This window comes from Pocillopora damicornis, chromosome 11 (assembly GCF_964200805.1).
Source record: "Pocillopora damicornis chromosome 11, jaPocDami1.2, whole genome shotgun sequence".
NCBI lineage: Eukaryota > Metazoa > Cnidaria > Anthozoa > Scleractinia > Pocilloporidae > Pocillopora > Pocillopora damicornis.
This window is the reverse complement of record NC_142680.1, coordinates 1,830,490-1,857,706: the sequence shown is the minus strand read 5'-3', so window position 1 is coordinate 1,857,706 and position 27,217 is coordinate 1,830,490. Positions and strand designations below refer to the sequence as shown.

The following is a 27,217-nucleotide window of genomic DNA, read 5'->3' as shown; positions in this document are numbered from 1 at the left end:
TATCAGTGAAAGTGATCACCAGTAAACATTTTTTTTTTTTTATAAAGGAAGATGTTTTACGTTTGTCTTCAACTCAGGAAAGGACTTGTATGTCATACCTCTTGAAAACTTTTTCCTTATTTTTCAAGGTCGTCATTTTTGTGTTGTTGATGTTTTTTCACTAACATTTTCTTTTCCACTTCAAGGCGAGTGAAGTTTTGCTCAGCGAGGAAACTGCTTTAGAATATTGTTAAGTCGCGTGTTTGACAAGGTGACGGTTATGGAAAACGTTTTTGTATTAATATCAACACAATTTCCAGTTCTTTCGGTAACAAACTGTAAATTTCAAGTTAACTCGACATTTGACTTATCTGAAACTAATTCTACTTGTGCGCCATTTTGTAAAACTCATGTGGCAAACCTTGAAACAGAAACTAAGATTGTAGCCTTGTGTTTCAGATCAGCATCTTAACTTTCAGTCCCTGAACACATGTGGTGAAACATTTTAGGGAAAAATTATCAATGATATATTGATATTCCTAAACAATTTCGTAACTAGAAAGTTCGCTTCCTTTCAGATCATTTCCACTTCATCATAGGAGACTTTTGATCCCCAGGAATAACTGTTCATAAATAATATAATATTTGTATATTTCAATATTGATCAGCTATGAAACAAAAATGTTCCCAGCACTGTATATACCGTATAATTCTCGATTAATGCGCAAATTATAACTCCATGAAATCACAATGCCAGAGAGGGTCAGCTCGTTTTGATCTACAGCCCTAAGAAATTTTAATGATATTTCGGTACAAAACTGAAATAAAATGGCTTTGAACTCAGGAGACCATGAAAGAATAGCCTTGAGCGATTTTTAAACAACAGGAAATAAAAAAATATCCAAATTTCTCCGCCGATTTGGCGCCAGTCAAAGAAACCTCCTTATGCGGTTGTTTCCAACTCACGAAAGCACACGGAAATCGTGCAAATCCAAGCATTTCTGTTTGATAGTTTTACCTAACAGCTGTACTAACAAAACCAACTTGGTCTTTCAATCAACTATTCCACGCCCTCGCACTGCCCTCGGACAAATTACCAAAGGTCTCTGAGACTGGATTCATCTGAAATACGAGAAGTACTTCCTTTATGCTTTAGAGTGTTTAACCATTTCCGCCGGCCTTTATGTAATAAAGGGCACAACAGAAATACTACTTACACTAAACGTTTAATGACGGCATTGAAATCTGGCAAATTGGTGAGTGCAGTCTGTAGTTATCACAGATAAATTGGTTATTTAGGGATTGATGAATAATCGTGGAGGTAATACTTTCATTTGATTCACACTTACGAAATTTTTTTCATCCGAAGCTATAATGAGTAAATGATTGAACTGAGCAGAGGCTTCTAAATTTATTGAGGGGAATCCTCATGTCGTCGAGATCGCTTTATTTTGACATGGATATGTTCTATGTTCATAAGTTATGACTAAAATGCAAATCGAGACTTTCATGCCAACATACGCAGGATTTCTGTACTTGATTTATTTATAACAACTCAAAAATAATGAAGAATTTTCAGGTTTAATGTCACTTTAAATTATTTTCTCTTTACGGTTTTCATATTAGTGGTGATAAAAACGAAGGTTGCTCGCTGATAAATTTCCAGACAAAACCTTAGAGATCTTTTGTATCACAAACATAGACAAAGCATTATTATTTTGAAGTGTGGAAATTCTTTAGAATCTTTTATACAGTCGAGCGCTTGTGAGCAGTGAACTCTTTTGAAATGACCTCTGGACAAAACAGTGGAGACCCCGGCTCAGTTGTGGGTACGTGAGTAGATTTCAAATAGGAGGCCGTACCGACTATTGTTAACCAAATCAGTCATTTCATGCATATTTAAATCAGCACATGGCATACATGGCATGGCTTGTCCGTGTGCTGTAAGCAGCAAATACTCAATGATTTTTCAATGAATTTGCTGTATTAAGATGCGTTAAGACTCGTGGAACAATTGATACTAAGAAGTTGTCCATAACAAGAGTGAGTGGAATCCCGGAGATACCCAAAGTCTCGTGTTTTTCCTCGCTGCTATAATCAACAGAGTATTACATTTACAACTCAGGGTATGTTAAAAAATTTTCCAATCGTTAAGACTTGTTATTGTTTTATCAGATACTTAGCAAACCTCGTGATTTAGTTTATACATATGCCGGACTTGAGAAATATCCCTTTACTAAAAAGCCTTGGTCAAACATTCTACAAAATTACCGCATACCGTTTCTGAGGGTTTAATGTTTTGATTGATTATGCACTGACTGGTCAAGACGTGGTTTTTATTTAGACTATTTATATCATGACCTCAAATGTCATTTACGAAATCGTTCTGTTATCATATCATGTTAAAATGCTTGCGTCATAGACCCTATAGCGGCCCCCGGGAAGTGAACCGTATAGCTACCTACAAGAATGCTTATTACGTTTCGTGTCGTTGATTTTAGGCGAGTTTCGTTGGATTGCATCTCGTATTTGTGTGAATCATCTGGTCAATTCATCGATTTAAGGTTATAGCGTTCGATTAAAACTCTTCTGGTGTTCCGAAGTGTCAAAATCTTTTTCTGGCGATTTCGTGATTGCACGTGATTTTGGACAGCAGTGAATACGTCGTTCTTGTGTCTTAATACTCGTTCATCTTGGGTCCCATCGATTTTTTAAGGTACGTGGTTAGTTCTTTAGGGCCAGTGTTTCATTGTGAGTCTCATAGACGATCTTATTCGTAAACGGTGGATTGAAAACTTTGCTAAATTCTATTTCGTGCCAGATACGAAATAACGAAATTGCGCAAAGTTATAGAGCCCCACTTCAGTGTTCTCAAAATCATACATTTGATTGTAGACGGAATGCACGAATTTAGCCTTAAGTAACGCTGTAACTGCAACGTATTTACCAATCACGAGTTCATCTGTGGTTTAATGTCCAATTCTTTAATTTAGCATCAAGTTGATGATCTTCTCGAGGAAACTATCACAATTTGACGACGACTTTATGATTAAATCTTCCAAGGTATTTCAAATGAGACGTTCTCCCAGATATAAATCTTACTAACTGACAGGAACATTCTTCAAACAGACTGAATATTTCGCATTTGAGCAAAGGAGTGGTCGAATCTTTCAATATCTTTAAGTCTTTTGGAGAATGTGTTCTTTTAAATTGGACAAATGTTCCTCAGGATAAGATTTCATAAATTGTGTAAACAACATCAATATGGATATCTTACTCACGTGATGGCGAAGTAAAAGATGTATTTGTAGTGGCGCCTCAGTGACTTTCATCGTACATCTGCTAAGTTTAGATTTCAATAAGTCACTATACTATCAGCAGAGGTGCCCCAATTTTCTATAAGTTATGCCTCCAGGAAGTTCGGATCGAGGTTTCGCTTTTCGTGGGTTTGCTTGTGAATGATCACTGTGCACGAAGCAACTCTGATATTTGGAGAAATCAGCGCAAACTCGGCAAGTTTTTGGTCACAGTTTGCTTAAATTCTTACAACCTCGAGCGGTAATTGTTAACTTGATCAGCATTTCATCGCAAATATTCTTTGTTCCTTATGATCGATTTATTTGCAGATTAATCATCGGTTTTTTCTCTTGATAACTAATTATTGATTAAAAAGTTAGATCAAAAAACCTTTTTATCTAACAATCTTTTTATCGTTTCTCATACAATCTTTATTTCCTTTGCTGTCTCTTGCAATCTGATCATAAGTGACCCTCTAAGTACTTAGCGAGGGTGAAAAATGTTTGGAATTTTTTCATATGTTTCAATTCATGTTTTGTGACTCCAGTGGAAACATTGTCTACAAATTGTTAATTGGGCCATAATAATTTCAAAAACTTCTCAACTCTTCGTTTAAGTTTGTGAAGAGCAGAATGATGTACAAAATGCTGGATTTGCATAAAACCGCATTAGATATTTCCGGTGTGTCGGCGAACCACTCGATGGCGATGTAAACAACATCGTGAAAACAAGTAAAGCCGGTCAAGCAGGGATAGGTGTCATCAAAATGGCCGTCTTTGAACCTCGTGTGGCATACCCGCTTTCGATCCATCAAGCTCGTCCGAAACTTTATTTATCATGTTGAAAAACCGACAAAAATGTGTGCTACAGCTTAATGCATTAGATGAAATGAGCGTTTAAGGTATAAACACTTCGTTCATAAGAGAGAGTTAACTGAAAAGTGGATTTGACAAGATTACTTGAAGTATTATTAACATGGCAGCTTAAGTCGCGAGCCCGTCGGCCTAAAGGTTATAATTTGCATCCAGAAAAATATTAGTAAAATTTCTGGAACAATTCCGTCTTCTCGTTGTGATGCAAGTGATTTTCGTCTCTTAGTAAGTTAAAAATAGAATTTATTTTTGGTGATTTTTTATGATTCAAATGGTAATCGATGAGTTGAAATTTCTACTTCAAGTGTTCCGACACTTTTGTGTCTCTTCTAATGGGGTTGACCATTTTACTCTGTGATAAAATGAGTTGAAGAAAGATGCTGGATTTCTATTCAAACGATCAGAACAACTGAACGCAACTTGGTCGAACTTTAATTCAGAAGTTGAAGAGTTAACAATAAACTATTTTGGAAATGGTTTTATTTTGTCAATGTCATCAAAATTTAAAGGGTGGAATTTGGATCAATTTTCTTTGACATGTGGGAATATTTATTTTTATAGAAATTGCTTAAGGAAGATCTTATTTTCCACATGAAAAGTAATCAGTAGCGTTAGTTTCAAAGATCATATCTCTTACCATGTTGGATGATAGCTATTTGGATGATAGCTATTTTGGGATGTCTCTCTCAAACCAAAAGCGCTTTATAGTGAATACATTCCTTCGACATAGAGCGTCAAAAAATGTCCCGTGAGTTCTCGGCGTTTTATGACGTATCTTCGTGGAAGAAAACAAACAGTTTGTATGTGTTTACAGGTGCATCTTTGACAAGAATTGACGCGATGGTCACATTTTGACATTGATGTTTTCGGATAAATGAAATTTTTGTCTTCTTTGCAATTGTTAGAACTCAGGAATACAAGGATGCAATAGAAAAGAGAAAGAAAAGCAATCTAATAGAACCCCTTTTTATCAACTGAAAGTTTTTTTTTCAAAAAAACCTGTATGTTACGAGCTCATAAGCGTGCTGTACATTTGCACAAAATTTTGCTGACTAATATGTTTTGAATAAGCAATGAAATGGTAGCATCTTCATAAATATCCCCAACGTTATCGGCTCATCATTTCATGAGGCAATCATAGGACTCTATGAGTAATAAACACGTGCATTTCGTTCCTTTCATAAGATTTAATCATCATCCAACTTCTTGAATATTTCGTTTTGCCAGTTTAATATCAGTTAAAGAAATTATTTTGGCACAAGAATTTGAATGTTACTCCAAAGAAATCTGAACTTCAGCATCGAGACATCTCAACGAAATTACTTTTCATCATTTAGAATATTACTATTTTTCTCCGCAACAAATTAGTTCATAAGTTTTTTAATTATCACGTTAAGGTTCGAGTAAATATTGTGGATGTAGAATTAAAATTTTTCCACAAATTAAGAGGATTTGGAGAGTGTACCTGGCTTAAATCCTGGCATGCGCAAATACGTTGTAATTTGTTTACTTTCGTCTCCATTTGGCTTTCGCGTTTTCACACATCTTCGGCCCCCGAGGAATACACGAGAACATTCCGGAAATACCAGCGATAACCGCTGTCTATTTCATGAGTTTCCATTGGTCAAATTGAGATCACATGATCTAAGTTTGACCATATTTGGATTCAGTTTTTCGTGTTTTAGCAGCTTTCCCGCCAACGGGTTGGTATGTGTGACAACAACAAACGTCAGACTCGAGTTTAGAGTTCATGTGTTATTCCGACGGATTTACGGGCTAAATGTGGTTAATCTTGTTCCTTCGACCCTAGAATACGCTTTCCTCGAGAGAATCTTGGACATGGCAAGATCGTGGAGGAACGTGATCAAGCTTTTGGTCTGTGTGTGTATCGCTTTGGATTTTGCTCAAACAATAGGTGAGCGTATATCGATAATCTCTCTACGGTAGTTATGTTTTGTTATGATTTTCGTTGTCGTAAAATGAAATTTTCAAAATGGATCTCGATGTCTTTTGCCATCATGACGAATAAACTTTCTTTCTATTACATACTTTAATTCATGATCTTCATTGATATCATGTGGGAAAATGGAAAACAGCGAATTCAAGAAGACATGGTTATGCCACGAAGTCGTGGGATCGTAAAATCTCGAATATAGCAACTTCCCTTCTTTTCTTTCATTGTCTTCCTTTGAAGACACTCGATAAGCAGCGTCCATAATTTCCTTACGAAGCGTAGAATAAGTCATGTACGACTGATGTTCTCTACATGATTACAATGATTCAACGGCGGTAAGTAGTATCATATGTTTGCCCTGTAGTCTCGTACTACTGCGTACAGTACTCGCTGACGACCGTCCTTCGATTTCAGTTGCAGAGTTTCGATGTGGTAAAGATCAGTTTGCTTGTGGCAATCAGGTATGTATTCCTGAAAATTGGAGATGTGATGGAGAAGATGATTGCGGAGATAACTCCGACGAGAAGAATTGTCGTAAGTTTTCGCTCTTTTGATGATGTGTAAAATAGAACCCGCTTGTTGTTATTGTGAATTGAAGTGGTGTGCGTTGCTTCACTCGTTTGCTGAAACCGTGGTAGATCTCTCTCTTTCTTTCCTTTCTTCTCACCTTAAACCTTTAAATTAACGAGATAGGCTTTAAACTTCAAGATAGGATGAAGAATTTCTTCTTTTGATGTAATAGGAAGAAGAGTCGTAACGCAAAAGAGCGTGTCCATCTGTTTGGACGTGGAAATGCGCCATTAATAGTATATGAATGAAAAACGATTGGAACGAAAAGTTTATCAGAAGATTTGCTTATGTCTCACTTAGAAGACCTCATGTATTTCTTTTAGCGGGATGAAGTATGTTTAGTTTGGTTTTTATCCTCAGAGAAACAGAATAAGCATGTGTAGAATCAACGTTTTCCATTCCTTCGTGGGTACGTGGATTATCTAAGCACTAGTTGCGTCTGTGATTTTGCTTTCCACAATACGGCCCAGAGATTTTTTTATGTTTTTACTACGTTCTCTGCGATTACTTTCAAAGATTTTGTGGTCGATTTTGGCCGTCGATGGACAATCGCGATTAAACTAGGCAATTTTCAGTGATTTTTAGTTTACGAGTCTTCACTTGTTTTTGTTCGTCGTAGTCACTTTCCTATTTGCATACAAGACACAAGCTCAGGCGGAACTTCAAACAACTCCTAATTCTTCATTGGCTGGGAGAATAAAAAACATTGGTAAACAGTTCGGCAAGGTTGTTTATTATTTCTTTGCCCAATGGGGTTTTTTGTTCTCACGCTAAATGTGCGAACTTACACAAAAGCCCCACCGCCCTCCTTCATTTCACTGCGAATTTCGTTGTCTGCGACGTTTAGTCTCCAATTTTTTTCGTCTCCCACGCCATTTTTGCGCTCGGAGTTAGTTGTTGTGGTAACAAATGATTTGCAGGCGTTTTAATCCTTGCCATCGCCGATCTAAGATCGAGTCGTAATGTTGTTTCAACATTTAAGATACTTTCGCTGATTCTTTGACGTTCCACCCCACGTTCCGCAGAAGGAATTGCTTTCGTGCTAACCGAAAAATGTTCAATATTTATTTTGCTGATAGCGAGATGTGACGTTTTCACGTGAAATATTCCAGCGTTGGTTCAAAGGTCTCTGTTCAGTCCTTTTTATAAAACTTAATGGTAAAAGACACCTTTGACTTAAGTCTCCTAGACATACATCAATCCAGACTAGTGCCAAGGTACATGCCATTGAAAGGAAATCTGTGTTCACCACACACACAGTGCTCTATGAATTATGTTTCTATCTTGTCAAGTTGTTCTTTTTAAGTAGGAGAAGAAAAAATGCTAATCTAGTGACTACGAATCACATGACCGTCTCAGCTAGTAAACTTTGAAATACATGCTCCATTCAATATGAAAATTTCCTGAGAGAAATTGTGATTTTGCAACGTGACTCAAGGTTGATATTTCATTTGTAGCTTACTGGTGTCTAAATATTGTTTTTACTTATAATTACAACTGAACAAGGGGTCGTTACTTTATATAAATGATTCTTTGAGTGAAAGAGTTGAAATAATTTTTTTTAACTAGGAAAAATTGTTTTTGAAAACATCAGCTAAAGAGAAAAAGCTTGTTAAGTGGTTTAGTTTTTCCTTCTCAATCTTAACTAAGGAGGATCGAACCATTTTCACACCAGCAATAAGTTGTTTATCAGTCTCAGGTGCCAGAGTGCAAAAAGCCATTTATAAAGCCATTAGTTAAATTTTAAAGTAAATGGCTATTTAGAGTTTGTTTCGAAAGCTATCTATAAGTATTCAGGGCAATCACTCTAGTTTTGTTTCGGTAACCAAGCAGAGTAATTATGTTAGAAATTCTCTTGCCTTGGAATGGAGATTGATGTCTTGGTAGCTAGGCTAGAATGTGAAAATGAGAAATGTTCTTGCCCTGTTACTTTTGTTTTGTGGAGTAAAACCAGGATCTTGGCACCTTTTGCAGACTTCCTTTTCCTATGATAAAGTAAAACTTTTTAGCCTGGGAAAGATTGTGTTAAGGTTTTGAAAACTAAGTCAGCTTGGTTGAACAGAAGGTGGGATAGTGAGGCTGTAAATTATCTTCAACACTGATGCTAGTGACCATGTAGCATTCAATTATGGGTAAGAGATATCTATGGCATGATAAATATTGTTCAGATCATAATAACAAGACTGGCACATATGTTTATTTTATTTTGTCCTTAATCTCTCACTGGTGGCCAACTTACTATCTATCATCAGATAAATAATAGCATTATCACTCTGGTTGGAATGCTATTCTTGTCTTTCCTTTAATTTATTTTAAGTTGTGTATTAAAGAACTTAATTTTTTTGTCTTATAGCTGTTAGACATTGTGATCTAAGCACAAACTTTGCGTGCAAAACTGTTGACCACCGTTGTATTCCTCTGAGATGGGTGTGCGATTTCACTGATGATTGTGGGGATAATTCTGACGAACCTGCAAACTGTGGTATGTAATTAAAAATCGATTTACTAATAGATAGCATGTTGCCATGTCTGTTCAGCAATAGGTCACAGGTGACGTCAATATGTGGTAAGAACAAAGAATGTTACTGATAACCTTACCAAATTTTGTTGTCCCCTGTGATCTTTAACTGAACAGATGCTTGAAACATGGAATCTATTTATTTCATTTAGTAGAGAAACTAGATGTTGTCAATGGTGATGTCATTTATGTGTCTATTCTCTGATAGAACATATGTAAGAACCAATCAGACGTGTACATATTTCAGCTTATTATGTAACACAGTATATTAAGCAGTTGCAGGAAGAAAACTATTTTATTATGAGAAAATTAAATTCATATCTTTTAACTGTCACAAAATAGCATTATTACTATTCACACATGTACAAGCTTCTGTACTTGCTTGATTACTCTATAAAACAGAAATTACATAAATTTGATTGGATGCTGATATTGGGGACCCTTTGTCCATTACTGAGTGTATAGCCTTAGGAAAAACTAATGCTAAGAGAACAGCTTTGCATTAGTTTAAAAGGGCTAGAGGTACAAATGTAGATTAACAATCTAGTGCTGATGACATTGGACAAGTATAAATTTCTGTCACACTCAGGGTTGTCAAAATAATATGGCAGTTGGTGCATTTTTCCTTCTACCCTGGAAAATGGGACAGCTATTCCAAATGTTTTGGCTCAATTTTCACATGGAAGCATTGCATTGTGCCACTTTGTATTACAGTTCCATTTCTCAAAATATTGTGTAAAACCTTGTGTATTGTCAGTGTCTTTCATCATTTGGATCACAGTAGATGCTAATCTGAAACAATTTTGTTTGTAGCCCAAAGAACATGTTCAGAGAATGAACATGCATGTGGAAAAGGTCATTGCATTCCAATGCGGTGGCGCTGTGATCGGGACAAGGATTGTAATGATGGTAGTGATGAACGAAATTGTGGTAAGGTGTCATTATCTGCAGCACACCAGACATTTGAGAGGACATTAACAAAGCGGCTGATTAAAATTAAACCGTTTAAAAGATTTTTAAGCATAATATGAAATGGAGTGCGAATTGCTTCTAGTTTTGATAAGGTCAATTGAAATTGTCAAGAACTAATTTGAAACATTAAAATTGAGTGATTCTTGATTTTTTTGAGAAGTGAATTTTAAATGAGTCATCTTCAATATCAGCCTTTGAATCAATGTCTTGAGAAATCTTAGGAATCTTGAACACAGCAAGTAAAACTTTTGTCACTTAAGCTACTACTTGGAAATGTCACGCGCAACAGATTTCATTAAAATTTTCATTTTTACCTAATTCAAATTTCAAATGTCTGCATCTTCTAAGTGGTTCATATGTCTGGTAAATAACTCTATTTCACAACTTTTGATCATTATTACTTGTGATTTCGCCAAAGTAATGTTTTAATTTTAAAATTAGGTATTATGTATGATTAAATGTTAACTTTGCTACTACTGTACATGTTTTTCATGTTGAACAGTCAGGTTTATCTATTTTTTTTAGTATGTTTAATCTATTAAACTTGTTTGATTAGATAATAGATATAATTGTATGCCTTGTCTGAAATACATTGTCATCGACATTTAGTTATTTAGATTCTTAAATGTAATTTTTATGCTTAGACAAGAGAAATATTTTGATTGGATATTCCCATAAATGAAATTTTGACCATCAGGTTTTATTTTCTGTCATTTAAAACATTTCCCTTGTTCCCAAAGTAACCTGTTTCATTAATATCTGTGGCCATGATAAAAAATTGAAGTTAAACAGTCAAGTACCAAACAATTCACTACAAACACTCCCTGTAAAAGTGAATAAAAAAATAAGCATTTAAACCTTACTATGTCATCCTCTCTATGTCTGGTGATGAAATTTTCATTAATCTACGTTTTGTTCGTTTTATTTTTTACCACTCTTCTCTGAAAAAAAGGACCAATTTCTTCAGGTAACAAGACTTGTAATGGTAATGAGTTTACCTGTTCAAATGGCAAGTGTATCTCGCGTAGCTGGCGGTGTGATCTTGATGACGACTGTAAAGATAACTCCGATGAAGAAAATTGTCGTAAGTTGTATATGTTTTCTTTGGTGAGCACTACTTGTGACACAACAAGCAGTTGCAGAATTACTCTTAACCCCTAAACTCCTGAGATCTGATTGTTAATTCTCCTCTCTAGCTGCGATATATTTCCTTGTAAATTAGTAACCAGAATTTGATGTTAGATCAGGATAAATATTTCTTCTTGCTAATTTTGAGTATTCTTATTATGTGTTTGTGGATAATTTATGGGACACAGTGTTTCATAGGGAAAAGTTACAGGGGTTAGGGATCTAGAGTAGAGTATCTAGAGTGTAGAGTATCTTCTTAATTAGGGTTTCAAAATTTAATTACAAACTTTGTAATAATAGATATTTTACTGTGATTGTTTCACTACTTTTCTCTAATTACATTACCTTAAATACTCATCCCAGCTAAGGGCCTAAAGGTAACTCACATGTAATCTATGTTTCTGTCTGGGCTCTTACAGCTAACAAGACATGCACACCAACAGAGTTTACTTGTAACAGTGGACGGTGTATAAAGGGGTCCTACAAGTGTGATGGGGACAATGATTGTCAGGATGGCTCTGATGAAATTGGCTGTCCAACCACTGGTCCTGTGTGCAAGCATGGTGAATTTCAGTGCAATTCTCATGATTGTGTTCATGAAAGTTGGGTATGTGATGGAGAAAATGATTGCAGTGATGGCTCAGATGAGAACGGATGCAGTGAGTATTAAAATTTCAAATGTCTGATGTTGAATTAAAAAAGCAACAGTAAAGAATTTTTTTGGGAATTTTAATGCTTATGGTAAATCAAAAAGCAAAGTGATAAGAACTGCCCATAAAATAAAGAAAGAAACACTAGGAGCCTATGAAAATGGAGAGAAATATAAGTAAAGTGCTTGAAGGGCAGGGAAATGCAGCTGACTAGGTGGGGATGAATTTCCTTTTAGTTTTGAAGCTGGTTGGTAAAGATGATTGCATGAGTTTTCTGGACAAATTACTAAGCAAAACAAAGCAAAACAAAAATAATTCCTGAATGCTTTTGACACTCTGCTGAAAATTGCCTTTTGGGGTTAAATTAATGTGTGCATGTTTCTAAGAAACCTTAGTTGGATGAATGCAAATGTAAGCCCTTTGTCCATGTGACGGTAGAGAATTTAAGAAAGCAATGGCAACAAGAACTTAGTGAAACAAAAGATCTTATGAGCAAAACAATAGCGAAACATGCGAGTTCTAAAACTTTGTACTTAACCATCCCATACAAAGCAAAAACATGAAACAGTTAATGCATTGAGCTATTGGCCAAAATCTTAGAGGAAAATAAATTACACTTTTTCTGCAACTTTTTATCACACGTTGCTGTAGTGACATCTTAAACTCCCTAAAATAGTAGCCAGGTCATTAACAGGTGACTGTCTTGATCACAAGGTCAGGTTTAGCCTTGGGCTGCTGGTGTAATTTAAAGATTATCCACTGAAGGGGCAAGCAGTGAAGATGTTGATTGACTAAAACTTCTGCTTATATTTTTTGTTTTCTTCAGATGTTACCTCCTGTGGTACTAATGAGTTCAGTTGTACCAATGGGAGGTGCATATCTATTCACTCACATTGTGATGGCAAAAATGACTGTTTAGACAACTCAGATGAGCGAAATTGTGGTGTGTTGATGAGTTCTATTGCTCCATGTATTGTTCAGTTTGATTTTGAATTTTTAGTACCATCTTGTTGTCTAATCAGGAAAGATGTATGTTTCCCCTTTTAGCTCCTGTAAAACCAAAGCCTTGCAAGGATGATGAATTCCAATGTGGTGAAACAGACCAATGTATTCCATACAGTAAAGTTTGTGATGGTAATGAGGACTGCAAGAATAAGTTAGACGAACCTTTGACTTGTTGTAAGTAACTCCTTTTTTCCATGAAGCTGGTCACATCTAATTGACTCTGTTTTCACATAAATAAAATTTATTACAAGGGCATCTCATGTATTGCTAAACAAAAATGTTGGAATCGTAAGTAGGTTTAAGCTTGTTAGTATTTAAAGTTCATATCCATGATGAATCTTGTTTTTGAAAAAGTATTATATCTAGAGCAAAGGTGTAAGACAGTATTCTAATGTGAATTTAAGAACTTTAAATAGCTGATCCTGTTAAATTATTTTTTGAACAGCAATTAATGAATGTATTGATCACAATGGCCGTTGTCAACAAATCTGCAATGATACCAAAACATCTCACTTCTGCTCATGTCGTCCGGGCTTTGAAGTAGATAAGGAAGATCCAAGAATTTGCAGAGGTATTACCTTAGAAATTAGAAATATATTGTCCTTTTTTGTTCCACATTTAGGGTCTTGCAGTGCACCTTTTGTAGACTAGTATTCAAGGGAGGGGTTCTGCAGTATCCTCTAGGTAGCTTTAAATAGACTAAGGGAGCTTTGATAGGCCTGTGATTATTAACCCCTAGAGGTGATAAGTGTGTAAATTCTCCTTACCATGTAAGCACATTATTTGCTAATTAGGTGATAAAAAGGGCAAGTTTATCAGGTAGAAGGTGATATCCTCGGGTAACTCCACATTCTCTTTACTAGTTCCAAGGAAAAATTTCACATCACACAAATGAACTAGAGGGATTTGAGGAAAAGGAACTGTTAACATTAACCCTCCAGCACAAAATTACACTTTTAACAGACTTCACAGGAGCCATACATAAGTTAGAGACCTAGTGGTAATTATTTTCAGTATTTGCATTGGAAATTCTTTTGAGATTTTTTAATGATTCCTTCTAGATAAGAACGAGTGTGAAATTCCAGGGTCATGCAGCCAAACTTGTTACAACACAAAAGGAAGTTTCAAATGTTATTGCCGAAGTGGGTATGAACTGGAGCCAGATCGCCGAACCTGTAAAGCAATAGGTAAGTGGACATAGTACCTTGGCTTTTAAATGTGTACCTTATGTTTAGATGAATGGCTAAGGACTTCAACATAAGGGCATAGGAAGGAAAGGAGGGAGAAAGTTTAGCTTTGAATTTGTGCTTTGTCTGGTTTCAGCATTGCTTAAGAGCCATTCAACTCAAGTTTGTGATGAAGAGTCTTTTTCATTTTTCACAGGTGAATCAGGCTTCCTCATTTTTGCCAATCGTCAAGACATTCGCCGCCTCTTGTTTGATTCCTCTGACTACACAGAAATGGTACCAGAGCAGCGGGGTGCTATAGCGTTAGACTATGACTTTGAAAGTGGGTACATATTCTGGACAGATGTCATTGATGAAAATATCAGGCGAACTAAGATGTATGACAGTTCTGTAGTTAAAGACTTGGTGAAGATAAACCTCCATACACCAGATGGAATTGCTGTAGATTGGATTAACAAGAAGTTATATTGGACAGACACTGGTGTAGACATGATTGAGGTATCTGATTTTGATGGCAAGAATCGTCTTCAATTGGTAACAACAAATCTGGAGGAACCAAGAGCTATTGTTGTGCATCCTTCTCTTGGGTATGTGGAAGTAAATAATGTATTGTGGTTCTTTTATGGTTTTCTATTTGTGGGAATCCTCAGTTACTTTATGTGTGGCTTATCCTTATAATTCAGAATTATGAGCTGACTTTTTTGCTGAGCAGCTGCAGGTTTTAACCTATTGGTAACTATCAGTTGACACTTGAGAGGTTAAGCATGGGGTTTAGGAGAAATGGCAGATGGTAAAAATTGAAATTCTGGTGATATAATTTAGGCGGTTGGCAAATCATAACAAAAATATTTAAGCTGTGAATGAGAGATTTTCCTCAAATCTCCCTTGCTAGGCTGATTTGAGGGTTCTAGAGAAAATATGTCAAATCTGACTTAATTTTTGTTCTTAGTCATAGCTGTAAACATGCGTAAACTAAATTGTTTTTCTTTTCGCTATTGCTTGCTGTAACTGCAGTCAAAATTAGAATAGTTAGCATGTATATCTAAATCCTTTAATTTGATTTCTTTTTGTTTTTCAGTTTTATGTTTTGGACTGATTGGGGTGAGAAGGCAAAGATTGAAAAGTGTGGAATGAATGGAGACCTTGAAACAAGGCTGGAGATAGTTAATACCAGCATCCTGTGGCCCAATGCACTTGCAATAGATTATACTGTTGACAGAATTTGGTGGGCAGATGCAAAACTCCACACTATAGAATCATCAGATTTAAATGGAGAAAACAGACGGCTGGTGTTGAGTGAGAACATCAACCATCCATTTGCATTGACTATTTTCCAGAGCTACATTTATTGGACAGACTGGCATCTTAATGCAATCCACAAGGCTAATAAATTTACTGGTGAAGAGAGATCTATTGTGATGGAGAATCTGTTTTCACCAATGGATATTCATGTCCATCATAGACAGCGACAACCTATAGGTAACTTTAACTACTTACATGATTGAATGACATGCAATCTCTCCTCACATATATATATATATATATATATATATATATATATATATATATATATATATATATATATATATATATAATTATAATTATAATTTTGGGAAAGGTACTCTGTACTTCATTTTCATACCAAGAGTATCAGTAAGGCAAAGAAGTACTGGCAAAGTGTCAAGGAAATGATGAAATGTTGTTGGTAACTTATGATGCACCTGTGCCCTGAAATGCAGTAGACAGATAACAGTGTGAAGTCTTAGAAGACTATTTTTTAAGTATAAGTGAAAATGGCCCAGGCCGTTTGCATAGTAGGTGGAGAATTCTCTGACCTTCATACTAAATGAACACCCCCTAACTGGTGTGTGGCTGAGTGGGCAAGGGGATTTATGTTCCCTTGAGTTTCTTGATGCTGATGAATCATGGGAATGCTCTTGTGAAATAGACCACTTGACTGGATTGCAGCTGAATTGTAGCTTAAATCATTGATATCTTAATTGAACTTTTTCAATTTCCTTTGAAAACAGGAATGAATCCATGCACTGTTGTGGCAGAGTATGGCGGCTGCAGCCATATTTGTTTATTAGCTCCTAAAATTAAAAAATATCCAGATGGTTTCTCCTGTCACTGCCCCTCTGGTATTAATCTGCTTTACGATCACAGGACCTGCAATACAACAGGTACCAGTCTTGTCTGTAAACATTTGGTTAAAAGAACTTTTAATGTATTTTTTCTTGGTGTTTAATCTTAAAACTACTTGATGAGGTTTTTCTGTGTGTGTGCTTTTGTTGTTTCTCTCCCCTCCTACAAATCTGGTAGGTTCCATCAGTAAAGTAAGATATTTAGTACACTTTTATGAAAAATTTTTGTGTTGAGGAGTAAGTGTTTCTAGCTGTGACATAATTGATCATTTGGTGATCTACTTTCATAAACCCAGGCTCACTCACATAGCTGCTGTAATGTATTTTTAAGAGTACAGTTCAGAATGCTAGGTATCAAAGCTCTTGTCTACGTATTTTGTTAGGGAAGAAATCTTTCTTGTTCAATTGAGCAATTTATTTCATACTTTTTCCCAATGCCATTTCCAGAGCAGCTTAATTTCCTGTAGTACCTTGTCCTTTTACCTAATTGAAGGCGACAAAATGTTGTCTCAGTAGGGCTTGCAAGATTTATTTATGCTTGGAAAACCTTTTTTGCGCTCAAACAACTAAAAAGACACAAACCATTCTTTGCTCTCAGATGAAAAAAATACTTGTATAACTTGGAAAGATTTTAGTTTAAAACTTTCTATAGAATCAGTCTTTTGTCTTTATTTTTCATATTGAAAGGAAAACTCTAGGACTAAGGAATGTTTGTTCACTCATTATTTAAGTTTGGGCTGATTTTTACCCTAAATCCCAGTAAATGAAGTTTTCATCATACTTTTTTTTATCTTTCTAGATGCTTTCAAATGCACAGATACAACATGTCGTAATGGTGGAACATGTGTAATAAAAGAGGAAGGGGCATTACCATCTTGCGAGTAAGTCTTTTTTTTCCTTGCATTTTACAATCAGGAAGAAAGTTGTCTTTTGTATTGTTGTCCTGTTATTTTTGAATAATTATCATGGATAAAAATGAAAACCAAGATTCTAATGTTACTTGGACAACTCTGAACTCTGTCTCCTTCATCTTCTCTGTAGTGGTTAGCAGGGGATGTTAAAGAACCCACACACTTGTTGCAAAGAGTTGGGAACGTAGCTTTTGGTGTTGTTGTGTGGCTTTTTATTGTTTATACAGGCTTCCTTATAAATCAGTTTTAATGCTGAACTGGGCCAGCCTAAAACTAAATTTTTTTTTTTTTTACTTAAGATGTACTTACGAGTTTACAGGAAAGGATTGTAGCATAAAACGCAGCCTACCTCCTTTCACTGCCAGTCCCACGTATACTACACCTGGAATGAGAGGATTGCAAGAACTTAAAGGAGAGGATGCTGGTGAGTAAACTAGATGAGCTTTGTCTTAAACTCCCAAGATCTCATCATCAATTTTCTACACCAAAGTCCATGCACTTCTTATAACTTTAGATCTGAGAATTTGGACTTAATTCCAACATTATCTCATTTTCTCCCTGCAGTGCTTTGTTGTTTTCACTTTGAGTTCTCATTGGCACCTTGCAATGTTTTCTTTGACCTGAATGCAGTTGAGATTATTTGGTCTTGGCTTTACATTACTCAGTACCTAGCCTGGGTGGTTTTAAAGGTGGAGAATGGTCTGCACCAAATAACCCTTATCTGATGAAGGAAAATTTCTTGGAAATGTTTCTTCTTTTTGTTAGCATAATGGTTTTATGAAGTCAACAACTGTTGCTTTGTATCTTTCTTGCAGGTGTCACAGCAGCAATATCAGTTGCTGTGGTAGTAGTCCTTTTAGCTCTGGGTGGCTTGATCGGATGGCTAATTTACAGAAGAATACATAGAAAGTAAGTGTTTCCAAGTCAGGGTAATTTAATTGTTGTTATCATTAAGTAACAATAGAACTTCAGAGCCCTGTCACCTGAAAGAGTGATTATCACCATCAACCACATTTCAAATTTTGCTGGATCAATTAGGTTTTAAGTCCCTCATTCCTAGATGTGATTAGAGCAAGGCTGAGAGATGGCAGTGAGTTTTAATTTAGAAAAATATTTGCTAAGCCAATTTGGAGTATTTGTGTTACAGCAGTTACAAGTAATTATTGTGCTCATGGAATTTGAAACTTTGTTTTTTTGGGGGGGTTTGTTTGATTCAGTGAAATATAATATAATATAATATACCATGTCCTGAAAAAACAAGGAAAAAATTGAAATAAAGAGAACAAGACTAACCAAGAATTTTCAGGGATTTGGTGAAAAGTCTTCTGGTAGCAAAATCCTGTTCTGTTACTTGATGATCATGTAGAAATTTTAATGATTTTGTATTTGTTTTCAGCAATCTTAGATCAATGAGTTTTGATAACCCTGTGTATAAGAAAACTACTGAATCTAATGGCTCACTGGATAGAATAAGTATAAGATTTGGTCATTCTCATGGAAAATGTCAGTCATTATTGGTGAGTTGATGTTTGATTATAGGGTTTATTAATAACAACATTACACCCTGTTACATGACCTCTAAACATGGGTTGCTGAATCAGTGAAATTTGTGGCAAATAAAGTTCCCAAGATGTTTCCACTCTCCATGATAACTAAAGCAGTTTCTACCTGTAAAGAACAAGTCTCAAGTTTATTCCATAAGCTACCATTCCAAGACTCAAACTTATGTTGTATTGTGGCATTTTGTGACTTTTTTCCTTTTCTCTTTTTTCCAGAGCTCATTCCGGAATGAAGTTGAAATTCACAGTTGCTAGCATTTCAATTGTTATCCAAATGGCAAAGGCCAGAAAATCTGAAGAGACTGTTGCAAATATTTTTTTCATTCTTGTCTCTGCTATCTGTCTGAATTTAGAGCATTGTGAACTGAATTATATTTTAAAGCTGATAATGCACATTTCAGCCTTAAAGGAGTAGTAAAATTTGTTTGAAGTTCATGTTTGTACCACAACATACATGAACTTCCCTTTTTTTACCAAAAAAAAATATATGTTTTCTGCTTCAGAAGTACCAGTACTTTTTTTTGCACCAGTCTTTAAAGATTGACCAGCCTTTGCCAAGTGGGTAATAATTCATTAAATAGGTTGTCAAATTAAGAATATATATATTATATACATCTAGTTATATAGATATTCATAAGCCCATCCTGGAGATGATATGGCTTGGCATGCAGATTGTATAAGTGATATTTAAATAATTGTAATTTTTTTGTGTTAAGGTTCCTAGTGTTACTTGTCTGTTTGGGGGAAAACTCATTTGAAGCCTCTTTGATTGCTGTGTGATGTGATTACTAATGTCACACAGCTTTTTTTGTAAACAATAGTTCTTGTTTTTGCCTCCGTCTAAGAAGTGGGGGGGGGGGAGGGGGGGACGGGGAGTAATATTTTTGAAGTGGCTAAGAGTGAGAGAAACAGATAAATAATGCACAAGAACTGCTGAGATGAGCCAAGATTTAGAAAAACTCCACATTATTTTTTCTCTGTTCCTTTTGACATTAAGAAGGTAAGAATTTGGCTGTTTTTCAACACAGCATCTGGAAAAATTAAGACTTCTTCTGGCCTGATTATTGATTTGTTTCAACTGAGATGTTTTTGAGCAGGTGTTATTACTATTTTCTCATGAAGTTTTTGTTTTTGATTTGTGTAGACAACTGAATCTTGGCTTTTTGAACCTTCCTTAAACTAAAGAATTGATCAAGCAAATGAAAGTGTTTACTGCAATGATTGCTGTTGCCTTGTTCATTAACTCTTGTTCAAGGGCAAGTCACATTTTCTTTTTGAAAACTCAAATATAAAGAAATCAGGTCAATATGTTTTAACGGACATAAAGGCTAGTATTATAGAAATTAATACATAGAACACAGGAAATATCTGCTCACAAACATTTCAGAGGAACATGGGAGATGATAATGATTCTAAATGATTGCATCAGCTGTAAAAAGATCAGATTTATACCCTCATATACACATAGATTTAAAGTGTTGTAAATGTATGTAATTGCGCCAGCTGCGAGATAATTATTTCTAATGATATGAAACACCTTGAATATATATAAATATTTTGCTGCAGCTGGTTAAAACAATGAAAACATTTACTGACACAGGTCTTAGTTTTGAAATGTTTAAGGAAGATTGCAGTCTTATTTATTTAATATGCTGTACAAAAGGATACTAATGAACATAGCCCATGTCAGGCTGTATTTTTGTTTTCTACAGTAATATTTTTCAAGAAAAAAAGGAAAGCATAGCGATCACAAAATTGAACATGCTACAGTTTATGTGATGCAACTCTTTCACAATGTTTTCTGTATTTGGACAAGCTCAATTGTTTGATTTATGTGCAAACCAGTTCTTCCCTTGTCGCAAATTTGTTTTTTAACTTCCTAAAGAACAGGCGAAAAGGACAAGAAACCATAGGGGCCTTGAAGAAGAATTATGTCAAATACACTGCATATGGTGAAAGTGTAAATTGTAAATAGAAAATTGACATTTAAATTTGGAGGCAGTTTGTATATTTTACCGAGAAATCTGATCATATTCATATTATTCTCCTTTGTCAATATTATTTTGATGGAAATTTCACATTGTCTCACTTTAGGGTTGAACAAAAATAGTTTGTCATCTTGTCCAGACTATGTGAGTTTGGTTTGATTTTTGGTTTCTGTTTTGATATTATTCATACTACTTACGATGTTTGTATCATGGTATCTTGACTGTTCAAATTTCTTCAGTTCTGCGGTACTGGTATTCAGGAAATGCACCTTTAGTTATTTTATTATTAAGCTATTGGTAATATTGATGCTGAAACTTGCTGGAACCTGATAGTTAAAAAGTTTTAATAGAGTTTATTACCCTCATTCAACATTTCTGAAGTTCAAATAATGTTATGCAAATCTTAGAGTGTACTTTTATTACATGGTAGTTCTAAACTATATGCAATTGTGAGGTAGTTCAAACATTTTCCACAAGAATTATTTGTATGATAAGTCATATGAATACTTTTCTAAGTATTCATTTTTTGCAAGTTACTTGATAAAATAGAAGCCTAAAATCAAATTCAGTTTTAGAGAAAGTTAAGGTAAACTTTGATTAGCCTGAAGGCAAAATGCCTTCAGATCAGTGCATATAATATTTAAAGTGTGGAAAATGTCCTTTTCTTTATGTGGATAATAGAAATGTATATAGTAATTAAAGAGGTTAAAAATTGCCATGCTATTTGTATGTCGGCAAGTATGGAATAAAATGATTGCTCTTCATAACAACCGGTTTTATTTGATTTTAAATTCAGAGGAACTTTCCATAACAACACAAACTGCCCCAAGAATTTTATATTCATTCAATGTTTTTGCAATGTAATGTACACTACACACAAAAAGGGATTTTACAATTCAGTAGTGCTCGGAATACTAAATGTGTACTACCTATCTTTGCATTAATATAAAACAGCACCTAGCCCTAAACACCCTAACATCAGTATGTAAATTCTCTATACTGTTTTCTACTAATTTTCTATGGTGCTGACAAAGAATTGTTGACAATCAAGAGCTTCTAAAGTTAGAGATAATTTCCGATATTCTCGTAACCTCAATGTTTGATTTTAGGGAGATATTATGAGGAGAAATTAGATGCAGGTCACTCTTGGGGGCTGAAGTTATTTTCCCTTAAGAACTCTCTAGGTTGAAGTTACTTAGAAGTGGTGAAAACCCGAGTCAGGGCTTAAAGAACTCTTTCCAGGGGTACGAAGACAATATGTTTTGACTTTTTAGAATAAGCCGTGTGTTTTCTTTTTAGCTACCCCCTCGTCGTGCGAGCTCCTTGGTTAAATTGGGTAACTTCTCGGGAATGTCTAAAGTGTCCCCGCCCCCCCAAAACGCCTTCTAGTAGTTCGGAATGCACGTTCAGACTTATGCTTTTCAAACGTAAATAAGTTCACTTCCAAAAATCAAACCTCGTTAATCTATTGCAAAAATTAAAAAAACAATTATGACAATAGAATAAGAAAACTGTTAAATCTGCCTCAAAAAAAGTATTCGTAAAGTTTTGTTTGATGGCTGAAAAAAAATTTTTTGCTGGAACCGCACTGAAGATTTTTCACTTTGGCCGCCCGAATAAGACTAAATGAAGACCTAATTGAAGTTTGATCCCTCGTACAACAATTCAACAAACGTTTGTAAATTTATTTTAAACCAGGAGTATACTTTGGAAAATTTTCTCGTTTGACTGCTGTAAAAAGTTTATATTATCTCTTGACTGCTGTAATAGAAAGGAGAACCAAGATACGCCTATTCAAGACTTAAGTCCGACCGGTCCTGCTTTATGGTTGTGAAACATGGAAAATCACAAAGACCGATTAAAGAAAACTAAACATTTTCTAATGCCAATGCTAAAGACGGATATTGAGGATTAGATATGGCAGCAAAGAATGACAAACAAGAGAGTACTTCAAATGGTAGAGATAAATGAAATTAGCTGCCAGGTGACAGAGAGAGTGTGAACGACCGCTTTGCGGCATTGGAGTGGACACCAGAGGGTCGAAGGGTGAGAGGGAGACCAAAGACCTCTCTGAGAAGGACTGTCGAAAGAGAAAGGCAAGGCGGGGTGGAAGAGCTGGAATGTGGCTAAGGCGGCAGCACGCGACAAGGGAGGGGGGGGGGGGGTTGGGCGGACAATGTGATGGCCTTATGCGCCTTCTGGCGCAATGAGCGATGATGATGATGGTCAAATAGATGCAAGTCCCAAGTTACTATGGTTGAGTAAGGGAGCCTAGAGTTATGTTGTTTCCTCTCGTGTAAAGGCTGATACAAGGGGTGCGTGAGAGGATTGTCTCGCTCGTTCCTTGCGTGACTCAGCGTTGGCCTCTCTCTCTTCACGGGTGACTGGGTAGGCTGGGGAATTTAATTGAAGCTAATGGCATCCTCTCCAAATCAATACGTAAAAGTTCACTCCTGCTAAGCTCCTCGTTGGGGCGTTTTGCCGCGCGTGTAACGTGACACGTTTTCTCGGACGAAACGCACTGAGAACTAGTTGAACGTAAAACAAACATGGCGGCGTAAATATCGAGATTTTATGATAACGATAGAATGCACTGCCTATTTTGAAGCTAAATTCTAGGGGGAAAACGTAAAATCAAATATCAAAAGCCTTAAAGTACATTTTAGCTCTTATTTGATAGTGATTGGATCGAAGAAATCTCCTCACAGGGGCTGCAAATCTCTGGAATGGGAACTTCGTGTGACATCGACTTTCAGAGGTAAGGACTAAACCTGAAAAATTACTCTACTCTACGATAAGAATACGTCAAATTACTTCTGCTGACTGTTATTTTCAGCTGTAAAAGTAAGCTCGTAATCCGATCAGATTCTCATGATATTCTTTAAACACAGTCCCTATTACTACAATTGTACACAATATTTTGCGGGAAATTCAAATATTCAGCATAAGAATTAAGCGCCAACACGTGCGTGATGTGATGTTTTAAAGTTGTTCAAAACTCTTGTTTTAAGCGGCCGAGCTTGCTGCCTTCAAACTTCAACTATTGACTTTAATTAAAGATTTCCTTATTGCAGGGTGAAAGGTGTTAAAAAGTACTTTATTGTGCAGGATTCATGTGAAACATTTTCAACACCCTAAATTTGCATTTTTTGCCGTTGCGCGTGGATTTTAGATCTAATTTTTAAAAAAAGTTATAAATAAATAAATGTACGAATAGATATACTTCTGGGATATTTTGGTTATAGAAGTGGCGAGAGTATCATCAACCTCATCATTCGGAAAAATCCAAATTTGTGTTTACTTTTGGCACACAGTACTGCCCACGTGATTTACCACGACAAATATATTTTTTGCTTAAGATTTTCCAAGAAAGTTAAATATTTTGGCCTTAACATTGACTCAAATGAAAAAAAAAAAATTTTGGATGTAATATGCAATGAGGTAATTTGTTAGTATTTCTTATTGAGAAGGGAATTGCCTGAAATAATGACCAATAATCACAATTATTCACGGAAGTGGTGGTGATGAATATTTACCAAGGTGCAAAGTGGCAAGGTAAATATCCACCTCCTTCACTGACGATGAGGTGAATAATTGTTTACAGTATAAACCACACACATATGGAGAAATAAGTTTATTTCTTACAATGTACTGAAACATGGTTGCAAATTAAACTCTTGATGTGTGATTTTGTCACTTTCGAACCAGCCAATCAGTGGGTGCAAAAATCACTACTTACTAATGGGGTATAATTATCAATTACCAATAACTCACCAAAATGGATGTGGCTAGTAGTGGATATTTACCTGGTCACAAGGCAGCAAGGTAAATATCCATTGCAAGCCACTAACACTGAGGTGAATATTTGTTTTAGTGTATTCTACAACTTTGAGATGATACAGCCCTAAAAGATGATTTTAACTCATTTATTCCTGTGATGATTACCATATATTTGGATGCAAATCCAAAGGATATTCTTAGTTTAAGTAACCAATCAGAGTGTGCCTTGAACACTATCCACCGTTGAAGTAAAAAGTTTTGTGAAATATCATATGACTCATAAGGCCCTGTTTGTACTCTAATTGAAAAACATCACTTACAAAACATCCCTCCATGAATTGATGTATTCTGGGGGCAATGAGGCCATAAAGAGCAGCAGGTTAAAGCATTCAAGAAAGAAGAGAGGCAGTCATCTGATAAAATGGTTATTGACTGACTCAGGTTGAGCCAGATGGAAAATGTTTGGCTCTTGGTCATAAAGTAAAGACGGGATAAATTGATGTCCATATGTTGTAACTGAGAACCAAATATTTTTTGTCTGACCCTCCCATTTAGTCAAAAAGTACATATTTCTGGAAAAAAAATCCATATTTCCCTACCTTAGGGGGGGTAATTTGAAAGTTCCAGAGTGGTGAGTGGGATTAAACACCTAAGAAATACCTCAAAGGACAAAGATGTGACAAAGAACATGTTTCTTATTAAGAGGGTCTCACTTGTCTTTTTGTTCCATCAGTTTAACAATTAGATTTCATGTTGTCGTGTGTCTGTTCAGTGACATATCACAGATGACATCAAAATGTGTTTAAAAAAAAATAATGCACAAGGTACAGCTGAGTGTTTCACTGATTTTCTAACCACATTTTGATGTCTTCTGTGATCCATTACTGTGCAGACCCAATGGAAACATGGAATTCTATTTTTTACATGATGAAAAAGCAGAATCTTTTTAATGGTGGTGCCATCTATGTCTCTGTCCTTCAAGAGATTATAGGTTAGAACCAATCAAAATGCATGCATCATTCAGCTCATCATCTATACACTCATAAATTGTTGGTGATGACCAATCAGAATGTACTTAGTATTTATTTCTTTGCACAATAATTCGCGAATGTTATGGAAATGACATGGCAAGGTATGCATGTATCTATTACTACTAATTTGTCGCATTTAATTCAAGGAATAGCTGGTCAGTGGAGATATGCTGTGGGCAACCCTTTTTTGGTTGGTGGCCTGTGGACAACCCTCTTGAGGATGGTGGCTTGTGGACAAACCTTGGATGGTGTCCTGCAGACAAGCTTTGGAATAGTGGCCTTTGGACAAGCCTTGGAATGGTGGCTTGGGGACAAGCCTAGGATGGTGGTCTGTGAACAAGCCCTGGAATGGTGGCCTGTGGACAATCCTTTGATGGTGGCCCATGGACAAGTCTTAGAATGGTGGCTTGAGGACAAACCTTTGAATGGGACTGGCCTTGGATGGTGGCCTGTGAACAAGCCTTGGATGGTGGCTTATGGACAAGCCTTGGAAGGTAGCCTGTAGGCAAGTCTTACCACAGGGCCACCTGATTGGAAGATTAGCTATGGAAAAAGAAGAATGTTGAATCTTGGATGGGAAAGGTCAGTGGAGGGAGCTGGATACCAAGTGGTAAAACAGAGGACCAAAGTGCAATAGGTAATGTTTAATAAACATTTTGATGACTGAACCAGATCTGTGAAGTCAAACAAAATAGTTTTTAGTGCTCAAATGGAATCTTTGTGTCTTGTTGTTCTTGACTTCTGCATTATATTTAAAACCAAACTGAGGTTGAGCATTATGAGCATATACCTTTAGTTACCAGAGCCTCTCCTGGTCAACGTAATGTGGAGCAGCTTTAAGTATGGCTACTCTTCTTGGATTTCGGGCTTGTTCTTTACAAATAAATTTAAGGGCTCCTGGCTGTGGCTGCTTTATTCACCATGGAGAGTAGAAAAGACCTTGCAAACTAAATTTGCAACAAAATTCACTGATTCAGCAACCTATGTTCATTGGTCATGTAGTTGTCGGTGTAATGTTTTTATCACTAAACCCTTTGCACCCTAACATCAGTGACCATATTCTTCATAAATTGCAGTAAATTCCCTTTTGCACATGTTCATTTTTTTCTGAGGCCAGTTTGCAGGAGTGCCAGTTTGGTGTGAAAAATTGTGGGAGCAGTAGTGACAAGCATCTTTTTACTACAGTTTTTCAAAGTTATTGATTGCAAGTTTCTACATTTTTTGGCTGAATTTTATTTCTGGCATTAATTTTATGATCATTATATGTGGTTTGGCAGAATTTGGCAAACTAATTGTTGACTAAACAACTGTGAATATATGAATATGTTATATATATTCAAATCCTGTACAGGCCTGAATTTTTTTCAGGCCTTATTTTCACTACTGCTCAAGTAGTGTTCCTTACTGCAAAGGTCACTTTCATATTCACGTAATTGTTGACTGTTAACTGCAATTGGGGCCAATTTCTATTCCCCACTAAACTTCTGCTGTTTCACCATGAACCACACTCTGGGTGAAGAGCTGGTTTGCTAATTGAAAATTAACCACTTAACTTTTTCATTTCTAAGATCTAAATACTCATTCTTCTTATTGTTTGTCATACAATTTGTATGTTGTTAGTTTGGAGAATTTGGTATTGGATCAACTGATGATAATGTAATTAATATTTTTC

At 35.8% G+C, this 27,217-nt stretch overlaps 1 protein-coding gene and 1 long non-coding RNA gene across 8 annotated transcripts; both read left to right on the top strand.

The window, feature by feature from the left end:
- The first annotated feature begins 906 nt into the window (after window positions 1-906).
- On the top strand, window positions 907-21,504 carry LOC113676855 (low-density lipoprotein receptor). Of its 7 annotated transcripts, none has more exons than XM_089187012.1 (19): window positions 907-1,235; window positions 5,959-6,063; window positions 6,517-6,636; window positions 9,026-9,154; window positions 10,004-10,120; window positions 11,130-11,246; window positions 11,710-11,949; window positions 12,767-12,883; window positions 12,988-13,119; window positions 13,391-13,516; window positions 14,007-14,132; window positions 14,329-14,719; window positions 15,211-15,611; window positions 16,163-16,315; window positions 17,076-17,157; window positions 17,487-17,611; window positions 18,003-18,096; window positions 18,584-18,704; window positions 18,963-21,504. In XM_089187012.1, the coding sequence occupies exons 2-19, from the start codon at window positions 5,988-5,990 to the stop codon at window positions 18,999-19,001; spliced, it is 2,706 nt and encodes a 901-aa protein (XP_089043138.1). In that variant the 5' UTR covers window positions 907-1,235; window positions 5,959-5,987; the 3' UTR covers window positions 19,002-21,504. The 7 variants fall into 7 exon arrangements, with proteins under 7 accessions (XP_089043138.1, XP_089043136.1, XP_089043135.1 ...); XM_089187010.1 differs by having other exon boundaries at window positions 11,115-11,246; XM_089187009.1 differs by lacking the exon at window positions 907-1,235 and adding an exon at window positions 1,751-1,808 and having other exon boundaries at window positions 11,115-11,246.
- A 1,860-nt stretch (window positions 21,505-23,364) lies between these two features.
- Window positions 23,365-26,176, top strand: LOC149037034 (uncharacterized). Its single transcript, XR_016180750.1, has 2 exons — window positions 23,365-23,492; window positions 25,692-26,176. It is a non-coding gene; the product is annotated as an uncharacterized LOC149037034 (long non-coding RNA).
- The last annotated feature ends 1,041 nt before the right edge of the window (window positions 26,177-27,217 follow it).